Raw genomic sequence first — 19735 nt, 5'->3', positions numbered from 1 at the left:
CGCCGGTCCCAGTGATGAATGCCCTCATTCTGTCCTTGCAGAGTGAGGACTCGGACGAGGACGAGCCTTGTGCAATAAGCGGCAAATGGACTTTCCAGAGGGACAGCAAGAGGTGGTCCCGGCTGGAAGAGTTTGATGTCTTTTCTTCAAATCAGGACCCAGCCCCCGGGGCCCCCGATGACACCCCCCTGAAGAGCGCGGCGAGCCATGAAAGCATGCTGACGGACCTCAGCGAGCGCCAGGAGGTGGCTTCGGTCCTCAGCCTCAGCAGCACGGGCAGCCTCCCCGTGCATGCGCCCCGCGCTGGGGACACGGCGACACCCCGCACAAACTCAGTCATCAGCGTCTGTTCCTCCAGCCACTTAGTGGGCCACGATGACTCCTTCTGCAGCCTGCCCTCTCCCAAGGAACTGTCCAGCTTCAGCTTTGGCATGAAGGGCCACGAAAAGAACGCCAAGTCCAAGACGCGCAGCCTGCTGAAACGCATGGAGAGCCTGAAGCTCAAGGGCTCGCACCACGGCAAGCCCAAGGCGCCTTCCAAGCTGGGGCTGATCATCAGCGGGCCCATTCTGCAGGAGGGCATGGACGAGGAGAAGCTGAAGCAGCTGAACTGCGTGGAGATCTCCGCGCTCAACGGCAACCACATCAACGTGCCCGCGGTGCGCAAGCGCAGCGTCTCCAACTCCACGCAGACCAGCAGCAGCAGCAGCCAGTCGGAGACCAGCAGCGCTGTGAGCACGCCCAGCCCGGTCACCCGGACGCGGAGCCTCAGCGCCTGCAGCAAGCGGGTGGGCATGTACTTAGAGGGCTTCGATCCGTTCAATCAGTCCACATTCAACAACGTTATGGAACAGAACTTCAGGAACCGTGAGAGCTACCCGGAGGACACAGTGTTCTACATCCCGGAGGATCATAAGCCGGGCACTTTCCCCAAAGCCCTCTCCAATGGCAGTTTCTCTGCCTTGGGGAATAACAGCTCCGTGAACTGGAGGACCGGAAGCTTCCACGGCCCCGGCCACATCAGCCTGAGGAGGGAAAACAGCGACAGCCCCAAGGAGCTCAAGAGACGCAATTCCTCCAGCTCCGTGAGCAGCCGCCTGAGCATCTATGACAACGTGCCGGGCTCCATCCTCTATTCCAGTTCGGGGGACCTGGCCGACCTGGAGAACGAGGACATCTTCCCCGAGCTGGATGACATCCTCTACCACGTGAAGGGCATGCAGAGGATAGTCAATCAGTGGTCGGAGAAGTTTTCAGATGAGGGAGACTCGGACTCAGCTCTGGACTCGGTCTCTCCGTGCCCCTCTTCTCCTAAGCAGATACACCTGGATGTGGACCACGACCGAGCCACACCCAGTGACCTGGACAGTACGGGCAACTCACTGAATGAACCCGAAGAGCCCTCGGACATCCCGGAAAGGAGGGATTCTGGGGTTGGGGCCTCCCTGACCAGGTCCAATAGGTGAGACCCTTGCTTCCCTCTGGAGATTGGGGGAGGGGGGCAGGGAGGGACTGCTTCCGCCCTTGTGTGGGGGAAATGGGGTCAGGTGTGGCATTTGTAGCCCTGCGGGTTCCCAAGAAAAGTGACAGACCAGGAGATCTGAACATCCAAAAAGCTTAGAGACTGTTTAGGGGGTACAGCGTTTCAGTTGGGAAGGAGGATGTAAGACCTGGGGGGTGACTGCTGGTGATGCTTGTGCAACACTGTGAAGGTGTTCAAGGCCTCTGAGCTGTACACTTGGCGGTGGTGTATTTTACCCCAGTGGGGGGAGGGAAAGAATGGGATGGAAGTTGAGTCCTCTCTGTTCCTAAGACAAGACACCAGCGAGCAGCCACTGCCAATTTTGCATCTACCCGTTGAAGAGCCCTTGTATTCACTCCCTCCCCCGCTCTCCTCCCGCAGGCACAGGCTCAGATGGCACAGCTTCCAGAGCTCCCATCGGCCGAGCTTAAACTCCGTGTCTCTGCAGATTAACTGCCAGTCGGTGGCCCAGATGAACCTGCTGCAGAAATACTCACTCCTAAAGTTAACCGCCCTGCTGGAGAAATACACACCTTCTAATAAGCATGGCTTTAGCTGGTAAGGGTTAACTGTGCTCAGTCAACTAACTGGGGGGATTTGGGGTCAGTTCCTTGAAGCTGTCCCAACTCCGAATATGTTATCAGTTCTATCCTTCATGGATACCTGTAGACGATCACCCAAATTTAATGTCTGCATTCTTGAGGCCCTATTTGATACTGCTCAAGCCAGTCGCACTTTAGGGAATAAGCGGTGGGATTGCTTGAGTGAGTTTCAGCTCTCTAATTGACAAATCGCTGGTTGTTGGGGTGACTCTCTCACACTGTGGAGCTGCCTTCTTCCCAGGGTTAGGCAGAACCCACCAGGACGCCTGGGTGGCTCAGTAGGGTAAGCATCCGACTCTTGATTTCAGTTCAGGTCACGATCTCAGGATCGGGAGATCCAGCCCCTCATTGGGCTCCGTGATCAGCAGGGAGTCTGCTTGAGGATTTTCTCTCTCTCTCTCTCGATCTCTCTCTCTCTCTCGATCTCTCCCTCTGCCCCTCCCCCCTCTCTAAAATAAATAAATCTTAAGAAAAAAAGAAATAACCCACCACAGATAAATGTATGTACAGTATCAGATCATACTTCTACAAAGAAGGAAAGAAAAATTTTGTTCATATCATAGGATATTGAGACCAACTTTGAAACATCTGACATTTACAGCATCTGGCCTTATAACCCTCTTCGTGTATGTTTTTAGAAATCATTTTTGATGTAAATATTTGAAGCATCTCTCAAAAAAATCTACCTGTGCTAAAAAAATTCAGGTTATGTTTTTTCTAAGAGATTCTTTTTTTTTTTTTTTTTTATACAGATAGAGATCACAAGTAGGCAGAGAGGAGGAAGCAGGCTCCCCACCGAGCAGAGAGCCCGATGCGGAGCTCGATCCCAGAACCCTGAGATCATGACCTGAGCCGAAGGCAGAGGCTTAACCCACTGAGCCACCCAGGCGCCACTCTAACAGAGATTCTTAAACAGCGAATAATAAGCACAAGGAATCCACTGCCCTGAGATAGTGTAGACTAAAGTATATGTGAAGGTAAAATTCATCAGATGAATATCAGCTGTTCATCATACTTTCAAGAATATGGCCCTTGGGGGCACCTGGGTGGCTCAGTGGGTTAAAGCCTCTGCTTCAGCTCAGGTCCTGAGATCCCAGGGTCCTGGAATCGAGCCCCACATTGGGCTCTCTGCTCAATGGGGAGCCTGCTTCCCCCCCCCCCCCCGCCTACTTGTGATCTCTGTCAGATAAATAAATACAATCTTTAAAAAAAAAAAAAAAAAAAAACGGCCCTTGGCATATACAGCACAGCTAGAGACCACTAGGCCACGTGGGTCATGCATGGGACCTGATACGTGCATACCTTAAGTTCTCTGCTATCAGTGCGAAGCAGACACCTCCCCCCAGATTGACATCCAAGTGCATCTCAGTGTCTGCAAGGTATCCGTCAGCCTTTTCACTCTTTCTGAGTGTTTATCGTCCCAGTTGCACAATCTGCTCTTTATAAAAACAGAAGCAGCCCATTTCTCTTAGTAGTGGCCAGAGGTACCCGGGAGAGTCAGCAGTGTTCTCTCTCCCCTCAGGACTCGTAGTGAGTTTAACTTCAGCATCAAAGCACCTCCCGTTCAAAGGCTGTTATTATGTGAGCCTCGCTAAATACAGAAGTTGTTTGTTCTGAATGACAGAAATAAGTATTGACCGGTTTATCCCCACATGCTTCGGATTCTCGGTGGAGATCGTAATGTGTTCTTTGCACATTCTGCCGCCAGGCTTTTCTCCCCTGACAAAGCGAGTATTATACACACTTAGAGCTGTGATACCATATACTTAACTGTATGGAAATACAAATTTGGCTCTGCGCTTTACTCTTACCTTTCGTAGGGCTCTAAACGGTAATGTGTCGTGGCTGTGGGGAAGCCCTCAGCAGGCAGAGCAGCCTGTCTTCTGCAGTGTTCCTCTGTGCTCAGAGCCCGGTTTTCCCTGCTGGCTGTTTAAAAATACATATTTTACATCCTCGTTTCTGAGTTGCCCACCCCCTTCCCACCAAACCCTCAAGAATCTGAAAGTCCGTAATACGTCTCGAGTTCTGGTCAGTTTTTCCAGTGAGTCAAAACCAAATGTAAAAGCCTCGCATTGTGGGATCCATGGAAGAGGGAGAAATTCTACGTAGTTCTTTTCCTGTTCGGCCTTGCCCTTTCTTGTCCCATCTAGAGAGGTCACTTGTTGAGCTGAAATTTCTGCTTGACGGCATTAAATGCATTACATCGGTTTCCTGCTGTTCCATTTACTGCTGGGGCTGGACCTGGTTTTAGGACTCCGGGGAGCCTGGCGGAGGCTCACAAAACCTTCATTGTTCTTTTCCATCTTCCTTTAGAAACCTAAAGATGTTATACTCTCCGGGGTCATCAGCAGGAGGATTTATTTTGACTTCGGGTCATTAGCTTGGCCCCCACTGTTGAGCTATGGAGTTGGTTTTCATTATGTTGGACCAACACCACGCATCTGCTCTTTCCTCATCCAGCATTACATGATCCTTTTATACCTTAAATGCTTTGAAACTCATCAAAAACTTAGAAATGATTCTTATCCATTTATAGGACGGACAGGAGCATGTTTTTCAAATTATCAGGAAGTGCCTTGTTAGGGTCCTGAATGTTTTCTGTTTCTGGTCCTTCCTGTGCTGCCATTTTGTGAGGAAGCCCATTGGCTCCCTTAAGAATATAGATCCAGGGGCGCCTGGGTGGCTCAGTTGGTTGAGCAGCTGCCTTCGGCTCAGGTCATGATTCCAGGCTCCTGGGATCGAGCCCCGCATCGGGCTCCCTGCTTAGCGGAGAGCCTGCTTCTCTCTCTCCCTCTGCCTGCCACTCTGCTTACTTGTGCTCTCTATCTCTCTGTCAAATAAATAAATAAAATCTTTAAAAAAAAAAAAAAAAAAAGATCCAGTTCTCAGGGGTTATAGTGGAAAGAGAATCCCCAACAGAGAAAATGTTCCTGGGTCTCATAGCCCCCAACTCTCAGAAGATCCAGAATAGCCCTGTCCCACGGAGCTGTCTGGGATAGTAGAAATGTTCTATATTCACTCCTCTGGTGAATATATGGCCACAGATGGCTCGTGAGTTCTTGAACTGTGGTCAGTACAACTGAGGAACTAAATTTATAATTGTATTTAAATAGCCACCTTATTAGCACAGATCTAAAGCCCAGAGGGTTTCCCTGCAAAGATGGATAAGGGTATATAGGCAAATAAACATCTCTCCCCACCCTCACTACTGGTCTTTAAATAGGGCAGTGCCCAAGTTCATGAAGAGGATCAAGGTTCCAGACTACAAGGACCGGAACGTGTTCGGGGTCCCTCTGACCGTCAATGTGCAGCGCACAGGACAGCCCCTGCCCCAGAGCATCCAGCAGGCCATGCGCTATCTCCGCAACCACTGCTTGGAGCAGGTGAGGACCGCTGTGCGCAGGGCTCATGGGACCGGCGAGCCTCAGACTCAGGCTTCCTTTCTATAATCCTGCCGTGGAAATGCTGCTTCTATCCTGACATGTCATGTTTTTCTTCCTACAGGTTGGGCTCTTCAGAAAATCCGGTGTCAAATCCCGGATTCAGGCTCTGCGACAGATGAATGAAAGTGCCATAGACTGTGTCAGCTACGAGGGCCAGTCCGCTTATGATGTGGCAGACATGCTGAAGCAGTATTTTCGAGACCTTCCTGAGCCGCTAATGACCAACAAACTCTCAGAAACCTTTCTGCAGATCTATCAGTGTAAGTGTTCTTTGATCTCCACGTTGTCAGCCTTGGGGAAAAGTGGGACCAGCTGAAACCTGTGGCTTCCTTTCATGCCGTTCTTTGGGACCCGCACGATAACCTCTTCGAAGTTTGTGGAACAGGTTTCTGTATACCTGTTGAATAATGCAAAAACAAATTTCCCTTATCGTTCTCTAATTACTGGTGCAATTACACATTCTTACATTCTTTTTGGGGGGATTGGGGCAGAGGGAGAGAGAAAGAAAATTCAGGAAGCTCCATGCCAAGTGCAGAGCCCAGTGTCAGGCTCAATCTTATGACCCTGAGATCATGACTTGAGTCAAAATCAAGAGTCACACTCTTAACCCACTGAGCCTCCCAGGTACTCCCCACATTCTTACATTCTGATCCAGGAGCTCACACTTTCATTTGCTTCTAGGACAGGTCATCAAAGATGCTTAGAAGAGCAGGTACCAAGATATTTCTGTTGATTCACATCTCTGTAGCAGGGCCTGTTGTGTTTAAAACTTCACAGGTGTCTGTGTGTTTTATCTTGCTGTAAAATGAATAAATAATCTTTTTCTGTTATTCATCTCCGCTTCTGCCAGAAATACTCGGGAAAACAATACCCATGCCCTTCTCACTTTTAAGTAAAGCTTAAAGCAAACAGTTGTCTAAATTAATGATCAAGATCAGGATTATAGCATTTACAGCCCCGTGTTTTTCTTGGCTCGGTGTGGTGTTACAGCAATGTAATATAAAAGCAGCTTCTCTCTTCGTGCTCAAATTGTCTTGAAACCAGCGCATTGGACTTTATTTTATGAGAAATGGAGCTGATCTGGATTATTTCATTATTTGTTTCATCCTTTCAGATTTTATGAAAACACAGGTCACATTTTCCCCACCAAGGTATTTGTTATGTACTGTAACCATGGAGCTGTTTTAATCAGTTTGTGCTATGGAGCTGGACTTGAGTGACTTGATTTTTCTACCACATGCCTCTTAAAAGACAGATTTGCCTAGTAAAGGAGACCTGAAGGTTGGGCCCAGCTTTTTCTATGTGTCTGTTATTTTACTGGCTTGTTTCTCAAGCATATATTTTTATACTCGTTTCTCAGCACGCTTTCCAAAACTTAAAGAAATTACTAGAAAAATAGCTGTTGTTTCAGCTGAGTGTTTTAGCAACTTCCTTTCCGCATTTTACGAATGAGCAGGTCAGTTATAATTCTGGAAAGTCCCCAGAGATACTGAGCATTTTGTGTCAAGGCTGAGAGAAAGTTTTTATTCCTTTGTACATATCTTAGATCTGATTTTTCACTGAGACTAAACCAAAGTATAAATGTGTGTAATGTTTTCGGTAATCGAGAATGGTAAACTAGGGATTTCTTTAAAAAAATACTTAGAAAAGGAGAACTAATTTCCGTAAACCCAAAGAACATCATATCTGGAGTTGAACTCCGAGGTGGATTTAGGGGAGGATATTGGCATTGTAGGTGTTGAAAAATTTTTAACTCCTCCACAGACAGGAAATACTTGAGGCTAGTGACGCTGGTGGCGGTCCCTAATTTCTTCCATATTAACCTCAAGTACACTTTCTGCAAGTGCTTGTTCAGTACTGGGCGTGAGGTCTTTGGGGCTGATGTTTGCTTTGGGACGTTTCCTCGCAACGTGCATGGACAGGCGCTGAGCTGACCGGGGAAATGCTGGTGTTGTACAGGTGTGCCCAAGGACCAGCGCCTCCAGGCCATCAAGGCCGCCATTATGCTCCTGCCTGATGAGAACCGGGAGGTCCTACAGACCCTTCTTTATTTCTTGAGTGATGTCACAGCAGCTGTAAAAGAAAACCAGATGACTCCCACCAACCTGGCTGTGTGCCTAGCGCCCTCCCTTTTCCACCTCAACACTCTGAAGAGAGAGAATTCTTCTCCAAGGTACGGGTCCAACGAGATGTGCACACATACGCTGTGTTCTTCAGACCGGGGCGGCCTACCTTTCCTTCTCGGTTGTCCCCCTGGGTTTGCTGGATTCACGCCTGAGGCAAGCAAATAGGAGTTTGCCTCCTTCCTTCACAGCCCTCCTTTCTTGTCAGCCCTGGGGGTGTGAATTTCTAGACAATTTCATGGCAACCAGGTTTTGAGAATTTGATTTGGGTATGTGCTTTGCCCTGGCAAGTGTTTGCCCTGACCCTCCATGGCAACCTCTGTGACCTTCCCGTCACACTCTCTGCCAGCCAGAGATCACGTGGATTTCCTGATCTCAAAACTAGATGGAAATAAGGTGCTTGCCGCCGTGGCTTCTGCGGGCTAGAGAAAGCCAAGCCCCCAGCCTGTGCTGGAAGTTGTAAGGCAGTTAGCTGGGTCTCAAAGAACTAAGGATAACAGTGAACCTCAAAGCCAGGACAAGGCCTAAGCCCATTGTGTGCAAAGCTTCTCTTTGGATGTATGTAAGCTGGGAGTGGCTGAAGAAGTCAGAGGATCTGGAAAATATCAAAGGCTGTTATTTGCTCAGCACTTAACTCTGACCCAACCACCAGACTACACCCTTGACGTTCATTCTCTCATTTAATCCTTGTCACAATTCGAGGAGGTGAAGATCCTGGCAGGGAAGTGAGACTGTGGGGAGGGTCAGTTTAATAAGTAACCTGCCCACATCTGACGGGGGAAATGGCCAAGCCCATTGGAACTGTTTACTGCTGTGAAGGCGTCACGTAAGGGCCTCACAGCGGATAGGTCAGAAAGGAGGCACTCACTGGACTGCTGGAGGTTGGACCTCCAACCCATCCTGCTTATCCTTTTCCTCAGCTCCAAAGGTACTGGGCGGTTGCTCTTTCGCTACAGGCCTGACGCCTGGTTGTGCTAGGGGATGTTAGCTTTGCTTCTGAAAGCCATACAATACTTAAAATATCTTTTTATCTCATTCTCACGTGAACTGAGGCATTCCATCTTCAATAGGATAGGGAACTAGAGATGAGCAGAAGAGAGAGATCAGATAAGATTAAGACAAAACCTCTAGGAAACAATAGATGGTCCCCTCGCCTTCAGGAGGGGATTTTATTTAAACCATAAAGAATAGTGACACTATTTACTACCACATATGCCTCCTCTCCATGCACCCCTTGAAGCTGCCTTCCTTTGTCCCCACCAACATACCCAGACCTTCCAAGCCACCCTATTTAAATAGGAACCTGTTTAATGTGATGGCTTAAAACAGCCTAGATCTCCCTGAAAACCGTCCCTTTCATGTTTTTTTTCGCTTTGCTGATAAAAACTGAGGAATTTTAGTAATCAAAGTAAAGCTCTCCTGAACCTCTTAGTAACACGGAGGCTCCAGCAATATGTTTTTTTTTTTTTTCCCTTTCCTTTGGGTTTCCTAGAATAATACATTAATTAAAAACACGTAAATATTTGGATCTTCACCCTCCCTTGTGTCTTCTGCTTAGGGTAATGCAGAGAAAACAAAGTTTGGGCAAACCAGATCAGAAAGATTTGAATGAAAACCTCGCTGCCACTCAGGGTCTGGCCCATATGATTGCTGAGTGCAAGAAGCTTTTCCAGGTAAGGAGCTGGGGAGCTTGGTTATTCGCTGAGGGTAACATAAATCACTAGGACAAAATCTGGGGCACCCAGCTTGTTCACATCTTACCAAAAGATTTTTCCACAACTGGAGATGATATGCATAGCTCAAGAATGTCTTTTTTTTTTTTTTTTTTTTTTTTTTTCCGTTTTTTTTTTTTCCCTTTTCTAAGAACATCTTTTCTGTTTAATAATGTGTAAGCTCTTTAGAGTTAATGTGTTGAATAAAATTTGCCTATCTCCATGTCCCTGACTTAGAAAGCAAAAGCAACCAGTGATCTGAAATAAATTCTGTATCTGGAAAGCCGCCTCCTCCACGTAAAAACCACCTGGTATTCATCATTTACCCTCCTACTGTGACTTTCCAAAGCAGAAGAACACCTTACATGAGAATAGGCTTTTTAGATACCTCTATGAAGGTGATGTGGCCTCACGATACCCAGGGACGTGGGCAGGCCCAGCCCTCACCGTGTGCGTAACAGAGCAGTTAGAGGGCCCGCGCTGCCCTAGAACCTGGTGTGTTGCCCTCGCACCGCCCCTTCCACTGATGGTCGTCAGGAACAAGTACAGGCACACTCACCTCCTTTTGGTCTCTCACGTCCCCCACAGGTTCCTGAGGAAATGAGTCGATGTCGGAATTCCTACACGGAACAGGAGCTGAAGCCCCTCACTCTGGAAGCGCTGGGGCGCCTGCATCACGACGCGCCGGCTGACTACCAGCACTTCCTCCAGGACTGTGTGGACAGCCTGTTCAAAGAGGTCAAGGAGAAGTTTAAAGGCTGGGTCAGCTACTCCACATCTGAGCAGGCCGAGCTGTCCTATAAGAAGGTAAGTCTTGGCCCTGTTGTCAGCTTGTTGTGTTCCAGCGGTCAGGGTTCAGGTTCCATAGGTGAGACCCTGTGGCCAGCTCAGCTCTCCGTGGAGATCTGTCACTCACTCCCATCCTTGTAGACCTGGCTAGCCAGGTGATTAGGTTCCCCAGGTAAGAGTAGAAGCCAGGTCAGCAAGGAATCATAGTTATCTCACACTTGTTGGAGGAACCAGACCATTCTCTGAAATCCTCTGGTTCCACAGAATCACAGTACAGTTCCCTGGGCTCAAGGTATTGGGCGTTAGGGCATTCTATGACATGCTTAGATTTTTCCATAATTTGATCAGAATCCCCTTGCACACTCCTCTGTTCTCAGCCACTCTTCTCTTGGCCCTTTAATGAGTGTGGATTACTTGGGGGAGAAGTTAACTTGTTAGGACTAAAAGCCCCTTGGAGGTCAGGGACATCTTGTATGGCTTAGCATGAGGCCCATGATAGTATTTCTTTTTTTTTTTTTTTTTAAAGATTTTATTTATTTATTTGACAGAGAGAGATCACAAGTAGGCAGAGAGGCAGGCAGAGAGAGAGAGAGGGAAGCAGGCTCCCTGCTGAGCGGAGAGCCCGATGCGGGACTCGATCCCAGGACCCTGAGATCATGACCTGAGCCGAAGGCAGTGGCTTAACCCACTGAGCCACCCAGGCGCCCCCATGATAGTATTTCTTGATCCTGTCTCTACCACCTTGAAAAGAGATAAAAAGTGGAGAGCATCTAGATGGCCATGCAGGTGTTAGCATGCAGATAAATGATCTTAGTTTTATTGCATTGACCCTAATATGAGTCCCAGGAAGAGAGATGCTAATAATTTTGACCAGAAAATTGGTCAAAGGCCAGGGTTTCTGGCCTGCTCCTGAATATACCTACAGACACCAGCATATAGGTAATAATTAGTCTGCAAACACGTGACTGTAAATACAGCTGGCAGTATGCTTTCAAAGTGTAGGTGTCTATGAGTTGTCTTAGCACTTAAAAAAACATGCTTTTCAGGTGAGCGACGGACCTCCTCTAAGGCTTTGGCGGTCCACCATCGAAGTCCCTGCCATGCCTGAGGAAATCTTAAAGCGCCTACTCAAAGAGCAGCACCTCTGGGATGTAGACCTGTTGGATTCCAAAGTGATTGAAATCCTGGACAGCCAAACGGAAATTTACCAGTATGTCCAAAACAGTATGGCGCCCCATCCTGCCCGGGACTACGTTGTTTTGAGGTAAGAGCTTCCAGATGGATCACTGTAGCAGGGATGTACCTGGTGTCACTGAATGTGATGAGATGGTAAAATTATGTGAAGTAGAAGGTAGGCTTCTGTTGAACCCTTCCAGATACGGAAAATGTATCTATATATCTGCCAACAGCATGTTCATCCCTGAAAATAGTTAGAATGCTTTTGGAATTGAACTCAGAAATAGAGGCACATTCGGGGAACCTAGGTGGCTCAGTTGGTTAAGCATCCAAATTCTTTTTTTTTTTTTTTTTTTTTTAAAGATTTTATTTATTTGACAGACAGAAATCACAAGTAGGCAGAGAGGCAGGCAGAGAGAGAGAGGGAGAAGCAGGCTTCCCGCTGAGGAGAGAGCCCGATGCGGGGCTCGATCCCAGGACCCTGGGACCATGACCTGAGCCGAAGGCAGAGGCTTTAACCCACTGAGCCACCCAGGCGCCCCAAGCATCCAAATTCTTGATTTTGGCTCAGGTCATGATCTCCAGATCGTGGAATCGAGCCCCGCATCGGGCTCTGTGCTTAACCCAGAGTCTGCTTGTCCTTCTCCCTCTGCTTTTCTCCACGCTCACGCTCTCTCAATCTCTCTCAAATAAATAAATAAATAAAATCTTTTAAACTGTTTAGAAATACAATAAATAGAGGCACAGTCAGTTGGCTGTGTTCACTGGTAGCAGAATCTTGCCCCTTTTAGGACACATTTTCTTGCTAGGAACAGCTAGTGAATGCATAAGCCAGGAAAGAACACTGAAGTCCCCAGGGAGCTGTGGTTAAAGCCGAACTGTATATAATCTGTAAACTCTCTGGAGACAGTATCGAATGAGGAATTCCCAGAATCCTTTAGGAAATGGCACATCATTAGTCCGGAGCTTTCCAACAGAGCACTACTCATTTGGATGTCCACGTGCTAGTACATTCGTGAAATGTAAAAATGGTTTTCAGTCCCACATCATCTTGGTTCTCCTTCGGAGAACTGGTGTGTGAATATAAACACGCTGTAGCGGCTCCGTATGGAGTTGCTCTTTTGAGAGCCCTTGGACAAGTTCAGAGGAAGCCACCTCTCCAGGACTGGGTCACATAGCACAGGAACTGATCCTGCCTCTCGAGCTGTCTCTTCTGACACGAGGGCCCATTTTCAGCTTGGCTTCTAGGAGAGTCCATCTTTTTCCCTCTGGTTTTATCTCTACAGAACATGGAGGACCAATTTACCAAAGGGGGCATGTGCCCTTTTACTCACGTCCGTGGATCACGACCGGGCCCCTGTGGCAGGGGTGCGAGTCAATGTGCTTCTCTCCAGGTATCTGATCGAACCCTGCGGGTCAGGGAAATCCAAACTCACCTACATGTGCAGAGCTGATTTAAGGTAGGTTCTGGTTCTCATTTTTGTGATATGGTGAGGGTCAGGAGGATGAGACTTTTTGTCTGATACAGAGAATGGCTTACGTGAACACATCATTGTATCTTATCTACTCCCTAAAGAGCAGTTTTCATAAAGTAACCCCTTCCTGTTTCTTGGTCTCTGTGGGACCGCTTCCTAATTTCGATCCCTTAGAGAAAGTGGTAATACACTTCTGCCGTGCATTTAAAACCGTAGGAACTGAGAGCTTGAGCTAGCAAGCAGATGATTCTCATTTTATATTCAAAGGTATTTGAAAATCTGAATATATATGAATAAACCTATGTTTCAGTAATTAATCGAATGAGTGCTCATACCAGAAAACTCAATGAAGTTCAGCAGAGCAGTACAGCCAAAACATGAACCTCACAAAACTTTACAAAGTCGTTAAATTCTCACTTACAGTCTTTACATCTCGGTACATTTTCAGCCATCTGCATGATCAGTTTTTGTTCTGTATGCTCAAGCTTTCCTTGAACAATGTCACTCAGCATCTGTACTCAGTAAGTTGTTCCTTGAGGAACTTCTGGTTCCAAAAGTGCAGTGGCCGTGCCAGGAGGTTACCTGGGACTACCACGAGTAATCTTTGTTTATGTGGCTTCTGGATCAAGACTTGGAAGTGTACTCAGAGCTCCGTCCGGCTTCTCTCAGTGCTTGCCAATGCGGAGAACCCATCTGCTTTTCCTTTCCATTGCAGGGGCCACATGCCAGAGTGGTACACAAAATCTTTTGGACATTTGTGTGCAGCTGAAGTCGTGAAGATCCGAGACTCTTTCAGCAATCAGAACACTGAAACCAAAGACACGAAATCTAGGTGATTATGGAAGCCGAGTGGCTGTGTCCACTGTCCGGACGTTAGTTTCTGGACGCCTTTTGCCAGTCCTTGGAAGACTGGGTTCTGAGTCTAGTCCTGAAAAACTAAGAAAAAACTAAGTTGGTGTGTGGGGATCAATTGTAGCGATTTAAGACGTTTTTAAAGCTGCTTCCTGTTTGTTGAAGGTCTAGATTATAGACCTTGACTGGAATATATAAGACTGTGCAAAAGAGAAAAAAAAAGTATTCTTATTCAAATTGCTTCTGAGAAGCAAAACTATAAAGACGTTACAGAAAATAATGAAGATACTTCATTCTCTTGCGATACTGGTGTCTGTGTCCCTATGTCATTGTATTTGCAGCGTGTTGGGGGACTGGTGTATCCACTGGAGTAGATGGTCCTCTTTGAGCTGTTTCTCACTGAGATGAGCAAAGAAAGGTTTGCACAGAGGAGTGTGTGTATGTGTGTTTGTTGCTGGTTGAATGGCAGAGACATAAACGTTGGTTGGATGCGGTGTCTGGTACACTGGGAGCCTCCGAGAAGGATTTTGATGTGTCAGGTTCAGTTTAACCTGGAATTTCTGACTGCCCGTGGACCCATCCAGAAAGGGGACCCAACACCCTTGTTCACTTACTTTTCTTTCTCCAAGTTCTTAAGCACATTCCTTTTTTTTTTTTTTTAAACCAACCTCTTTCCCTTACAAATAATTGTAGTCAATTTATTCCTGTGTCCCTTCTCAAACACGGTTGTCTTTAGACCTGATTGCAAATAGTGAAGAGTTTTTAACCAGTATAAATTAGTTCAGGGAAGAAACTACCCCCCTCCCCCCCTACCACACTTAACTAGCTCCAAAGCACAGTTTCATTTGGGGTTTTTATGTTTGTTCTATAAGTCAAGATAAAACGACTCAACACTCTTAACATCTACTCCCGAATCAAGCCTCAGAACGTTTTACCTGTTGGAATGCTTTGCGTTTTCATGTTTATAACCAAAACTCTTGAGGACACACCAAAAACATAGGAAATTATATGTATCCCAAGGAAATCCCTGTAAATTTAACTCGCGGCATTAAAATTTAACAACAGGTGCTGATTGTTGTTATTCACGGCATTTCTGAAAACTATGCATGCTTAGTTGTTGCATTTGTCCTTTTCAGCAAATAGTTTTTCTGGTTTTGCAACTTTTTTTTTTTTTTGCTTTATTTTCCCTACATTTCTTTTTCTTTTCCTTTATAACGATGCCCTTGGACTATATTTTAGTGGTAAAGGAAAATAGTTATCATAGGGAAAAAACCCAAAAAGCACCAGCACAGTTTCTCAGAAGGGTAGGTGGTCTTTCTCCAGGTTGCACTGTAACCGTACAGACCGACTCATGGGACAGTATTAGTGAATTTTGTATGGATCAGAAGTGTATAACGTATGAATGAGAGTTGTAAGAAGGATTTTTATTTTGTTATAATCTAGTTACCATTGTCAGTGTTATTTCAAAGGTTCTTTGAAGAATTTGTGGGGGAAGGGAAGATTAGAGTTTTAAAATTTGAGTATTTTGGATATCCGTGTTCCTCATGAAGATATACTTGTATATTCAATTTTAATAGCTTTCAGATTTGTAAGATTGTATGTTGTATATACCATTCTATTAAGATAAACATGTATACATGTCCACTGTGCTTTCAAACATAGATAAAGCATGTTAAAAATTATTATTTAAAATATACTTGTATTTATACCTCAGATATTCTTTTGGGTTTTGTACCTCAAGGCTTTTGTTTTTTTCCTAATGTAAATACACTTTACGTGAATACAATCTAAGTGAAAAAAAAAGAGGTTTATAACTTGCTCTATATCTGTACAGAATATAATCCGTAAGTGCACTATTAAATGTTTAAGGGAAAGGTCTGGCCTGCTTTCCTGTGTATTGCATCTCACGCCTACTCTTAAAACCACAGATTGCAACGCATATCATTCTAGCAGCAACTAAAATGAAAATCAGATTTGCTGAAGGAGAAATCGGACTGCAAATCATTCCGAGGCCAAACTGCCACTGAGCCACTCACTAACAAACAGGAAACCCTGGTGAAGGTTCAGGAAACGTGGAGATTCTCTCCCAACAAAGGTCGTTAGGAAACGATGCTGAGAAAGTTACAAGAATAAGGAACCAGCGAGAGGAAGATGCTCAGAAGCGAAGCCAAGGTCACCGTTTAAGTCCGCAAAAGGTCTCTTTCCCACTGTTCAGCTTTCCTGTGGAAAGGATTCCTTACAGTTTGACAACAGGAGAACTCCAAGGATGTGAATGTTCCAGGAACTCTGTAAGTCACCTCCAGTGCTATCGCCACGACTTACTAATTGTGACTAATCACCTAGATTGTAAGCTCTTTGAGGGCAGGGCTCTTCTACACATCTTTATAATCCCCTACAGCGGCTTTCAGTGTTTTGTACTTGTAGGCACCTAATAAATTTATTATTTGCTAAATGGAACTCATTGAATCAGCTTCTGTTATTTGAGAACGGGGAGAACCTGAGAGTCCTCACGTGGGCACATCACTGCCCATTTTGGGATTGCAGAGAGTAGACGCGGTTAAACCCAAGGAATCTGAAAGTTTAAGCTGGAGAAGACACGCGGATGCTGTGTAGAGAGGCTGTCCGTGCCGATTCTAAATGAGTTCTTTGTGATGGAGTTTTAATCATAATACTGTTTCTCGGGAACTGATACCATTTCAGAAGAGGTTTTATTCTGACACTCAGTCTGGGCATAGTTAGAGGGGGAAAAATGAAACCGCAATAATTTTTAAAAGACACACAGAGACCAAGGGGTTTTTTTGTTTTTTGTTGTTGTTGTTTTGTCTTCTCTACTTCCAGACCTGGTTTCCTCAGAGCTAAATAAGGCACAGCGGGGGCGCCTGGGTGGCTCAGTGGGTTAAAGCCTCTGCCTTCAGCTCGGGTCATGATCTCAGAGTCCTGAGATTGAACCCCACATAGGCTCTCTGCTCAGTGGGGAGCCTGCTTCCTCCTCTCTCTCTGCCTGCGTCTCTGCATACTTGTGATCTCTGTCTGATAAATGAATAAAATCTTCAAAAAATAATAATAAGGCACAGGGCCCTTGGGTGACTCGGTTCAGAGTCTGCCTTTGGCTCAGGTCATGATCCTGGGGTCCTGGGGCTCGAGCCCCACGTCCAACACTGCTCAGCAAGAAGCTGGTTTCTCCCTCTGCCTGCCACTCTCCTTGCTTGTGTGCTCTCCGTCAAACAAATAAGTAAAATCTTAAAAAAAAATTTTCAAAACCTATGTCTGAAGCCTGAAATACCTACAACCTTAGTTGTCAGACAGGCTGCGGAAGGTTACCGGGAGGGAGGAGACGGCCTTACTGACATCACTGTGCGTTCAGTTGGCTTTGTCAGGCTACCCATTTACTTCATCTACTCCTTGAGTCAAGTTACTCGACGCCTACTGTTTACCTCACGCTGCGCTCAGTACTGAAGATACAGCAGTGAGCAAAATGCCTTCACCCTCCCCAAAACAGAACTAAATGCTCACGGACACTAATGGAAATGATCCGCTGTGTACTGGCTGTGAGGACAGGCTCCTGTGGGGTGGGGTGCGGGCGTTACAATCAGAATGGAACAAAACTCAAGGCAGTTACTAAACTGAAAACATCTTGCTCACCAAAGTATAGATAGAATAATTGGAAATTACGAGCAAAATCAGATGGTTCTTTAAGAGACTTTTTTTTTTCAGAGCTGTTGAAGACTAGTGAGATTTTTTGAAAAGTAAAATCTAAAGAAAAATTAAGATGATCCTAATCCGTGCTTTCTAACATCACTAGTTAGGGGTGTGTGTGTGTGTGTACAGGGAGAGACAAAGACTATAGATAGGTGTAGAATTTTACATCATTCATGGGTCCTTATTTCTTCACTTTTCACACTTAATTTAAGCTTCACATGTACCCCATGAAGCATAAGTATTATTCTAAAATAAGAATACACCTTAGAGAGGTAGTGACAATTAAGATATCCAGAACCAGGGGAAGGAGTCAAGACTCCAGCCCAGATCCACTGCCTCTACCATCTTTCATTTACTGACCTTTCCCTAATCAGGAGGTAAATTTCTCATCGTAGCAACCAATCTGCATGGCCCTAGCATCAGAATTGAGAAGAATTCTAGGGAAATGAAGGTTCATAGCAAAATAACCACATTAATCCAGGTCTCAAATAATCCCTACAACTGAGATGCTGAAGGTGATATGAAGTAGGAAAAAACACACATGAGGCAGTTTGGCTTCAAGTTAATGCTTGAAGGAATTCATAGTTCTGTTTGCAAGTTGAGTATCTCATTTGAAACTTACAAAGACTCCATTTGGTCTTCCCTGTGAAACAGGACAGGTTCTCCCCCGTCTGCAGGCGGAGAACAATTAGATCCCTGCTCTGATTGCAACATTCCTAACCCCTCTGGTCTCACATTGCTTCAGCAGTACAAGGGGAACATCTACCTACAAGCTTCTTAACGTGCAGCTCAGGACCAGAACCCCGGTCCTGTGACTTTCTGCAGTATGTCATTGTGCCCTTCCCAACACACAATCTTACCATGAAGTACAACTGAGATCTTCGTGAAGGTGCTTTGAAAAGCAAGGGTTCGTGAAAGGGAAAGGAGCTTTCATGAAAGCAAAGTGGGATTGGACCCAAATGCTTTACCTCACCTGCCTGTTGAAGCATACATTAATGATTATAAAGCAGAAATCCTCAACAATGAGATCATGGCATGCATGTCATCTTGGTGTTCCATCAGGATGAAATTTGCCTAAGGAATTTAAATTCCATTTGCTCAAGGAATGCAAATTACAAAAGACCTCAAAGAGCCTGTGGCAGGGAGAGCTCATGTAGGTCTGTGCAGTTGCAATGAATTTGGGCCCATTCTCCATGGGACGATCAGTCCTTTGCAGGCAGGGAGTTTGCTAAATCATGTTGGCAGCTGTAGCCCAAAGTAATTACCCTTGCTGTGTATACACAGTTCCCATTAGAGCAGCAGTTTGCCTGTCTGGGCCCAAGGCTGTGTTGACACCTATAGTATAAACAGCTCTTTGCAGAGATTTTTCATTTCATTGGACTTAAAAAAAATAGTTCAGGTCTAGAAACATTGCTCCTCTTAGGGGATTTCCATTTCTTTCTCTCTCTTTCCTAGTAAGATACAAAGCATTTTGGAAAGCAAAAGGCCTTCCTCTCTTTAGGACTTGGAGAATGGCTCTCATCAACCATGGTGAGTGATTTGATCCTGTAAAAATAATCTAATTCCCAAGGAAACTGTTTCAGAAAGCTTTGTAGGTTACAGGTACCTTTCAAGTCCAAGTGTGTCTAGCTCAAGTCTGAATGGACTTGTTGACCTACCTAGTACTAAGCTTATAATGTGTTGGGTACTGGGATATGTGCATTACACACAGTTAATGTCACATTTAAATTTCACAGCAGTCCTTTGAAGGAAACCTTTCAGACTCATTTTATACATGAAGAAGCTCAAAGAAGTGGGGAGGCTTAAAGAAACAAAGTAGCGATATAATATTTGCAAAAGAATTCAAGAAATTCTACAGCAGCCCCTACAACAGAGCATTCTGCCGGGATGGAAATTTTCCCTCTCTGGGCTAACCGGCCCTGTGTGGTTGTTGAGCACTGCAAATGTGGGTCATGTGACCCAGGAGCTGAATGCTTAGTTTCACTTAAATTTCGTATCAGTTTAAATTTAAATAGCTACAGGTAGCTAGTGGCTACTGTGTTAGTGCAAGTTTAATTTCAAGATCGAAGAGTACTTCCAATTCCCATCTCTCTTTTCCACCTGTAACAATCTTCTTTTAAAAAGGAAGGAAGAGAAGGAGGGGAAGGAGAAGGGGGAGGGCAAGAGGAGAGGAGGAGAGAGAAGTGGAGGGGAGGGGAGGGGGAGAGGGGAGAGGAGAGGAGAGGAGAAAGAAGGAAGGAATACAGTAATTATTTATTAAAATCTTCCTGGCCACATTTCAGCTCAGATAACTCACTCAAAATTCCATGGGAATCAAACTGCGTCTCTTCCAGCCCATGGCA

At 45.7% G+C, this 19735-nt stretch overlaps 1 protein-coding gene across 4 annotated transcripts in view; it reads left to right on the top strand.

The window, feature by feature from the left end:
• DLC1 (DLC1 Rho GTPase activating protein) overlaps nucleotides 1-16151 on the top strand; it is a 419765-nt gene extending 403614 nt beyond the window's left edge. For all 4 annotated transcript variants that reach the window (XM_047715908.1, XM_047715919.1, XM_047715925.1 and 1 more), the window contains 10 exons: nucleotides 42-1462; nucleotides 1904-2080; nucleotides 5348-5507; nucleotides 5629-5827; nucleotides 7527-7740; nucleotides 9249-9363; nucleotides 9991-10209; nucleotides 11238-11455; nucleotides 12654-12827; nucleotides 13558-16151. In XM_047715908.1, coding sequence (XP_047571864.1) covers nucleotides 42-1462; nucleotides 1904-2080; nucleotides 5348-5507; nucleotides 5629-5827; nucleotides 7527-7740; nucleotides 9249-9363; nucleotides 9991-10209; nucleotides 11238-11455; nucleotides 12654-12827; nucleotides 13558-13678 — 3018 coding nt within the window. In that variant the 3' untranslated portion in view covers nucleotides 13679-16151. The remainder of the gene's footprint in view (nucleotides 1-41; nucleotides 1463-1903; nucleotides 2081-5347; nucleotides 5508-5628; nucleotides 5828-7526; nucleotides 7741-9248; nucleotides 9364-9990; nucleotides 10210-11237; nucleotides 11456-12653; nucleotides 12828-13557) is intronic.
• The last annotated feature ends 3584 nt before the right edge of the window (nucleotides 16152-19735 follow it).

Source organism: Lutra lutra, chromosome 2, assembly GCF_902655055.1.
Source record: "Lutra lutra chromosome 2, mLutLut1.2, whole genome shotgun sequence".
Classification (NCBI taxonomy): Eukaryota; Metazoa; Chordata; class Mammalia; order Carnivora; family Mustelidae; genus Lutra; species Lutra lutra.
This window is presented reverse-complemented; position numbering and strand designations above follow the sequence as displayed.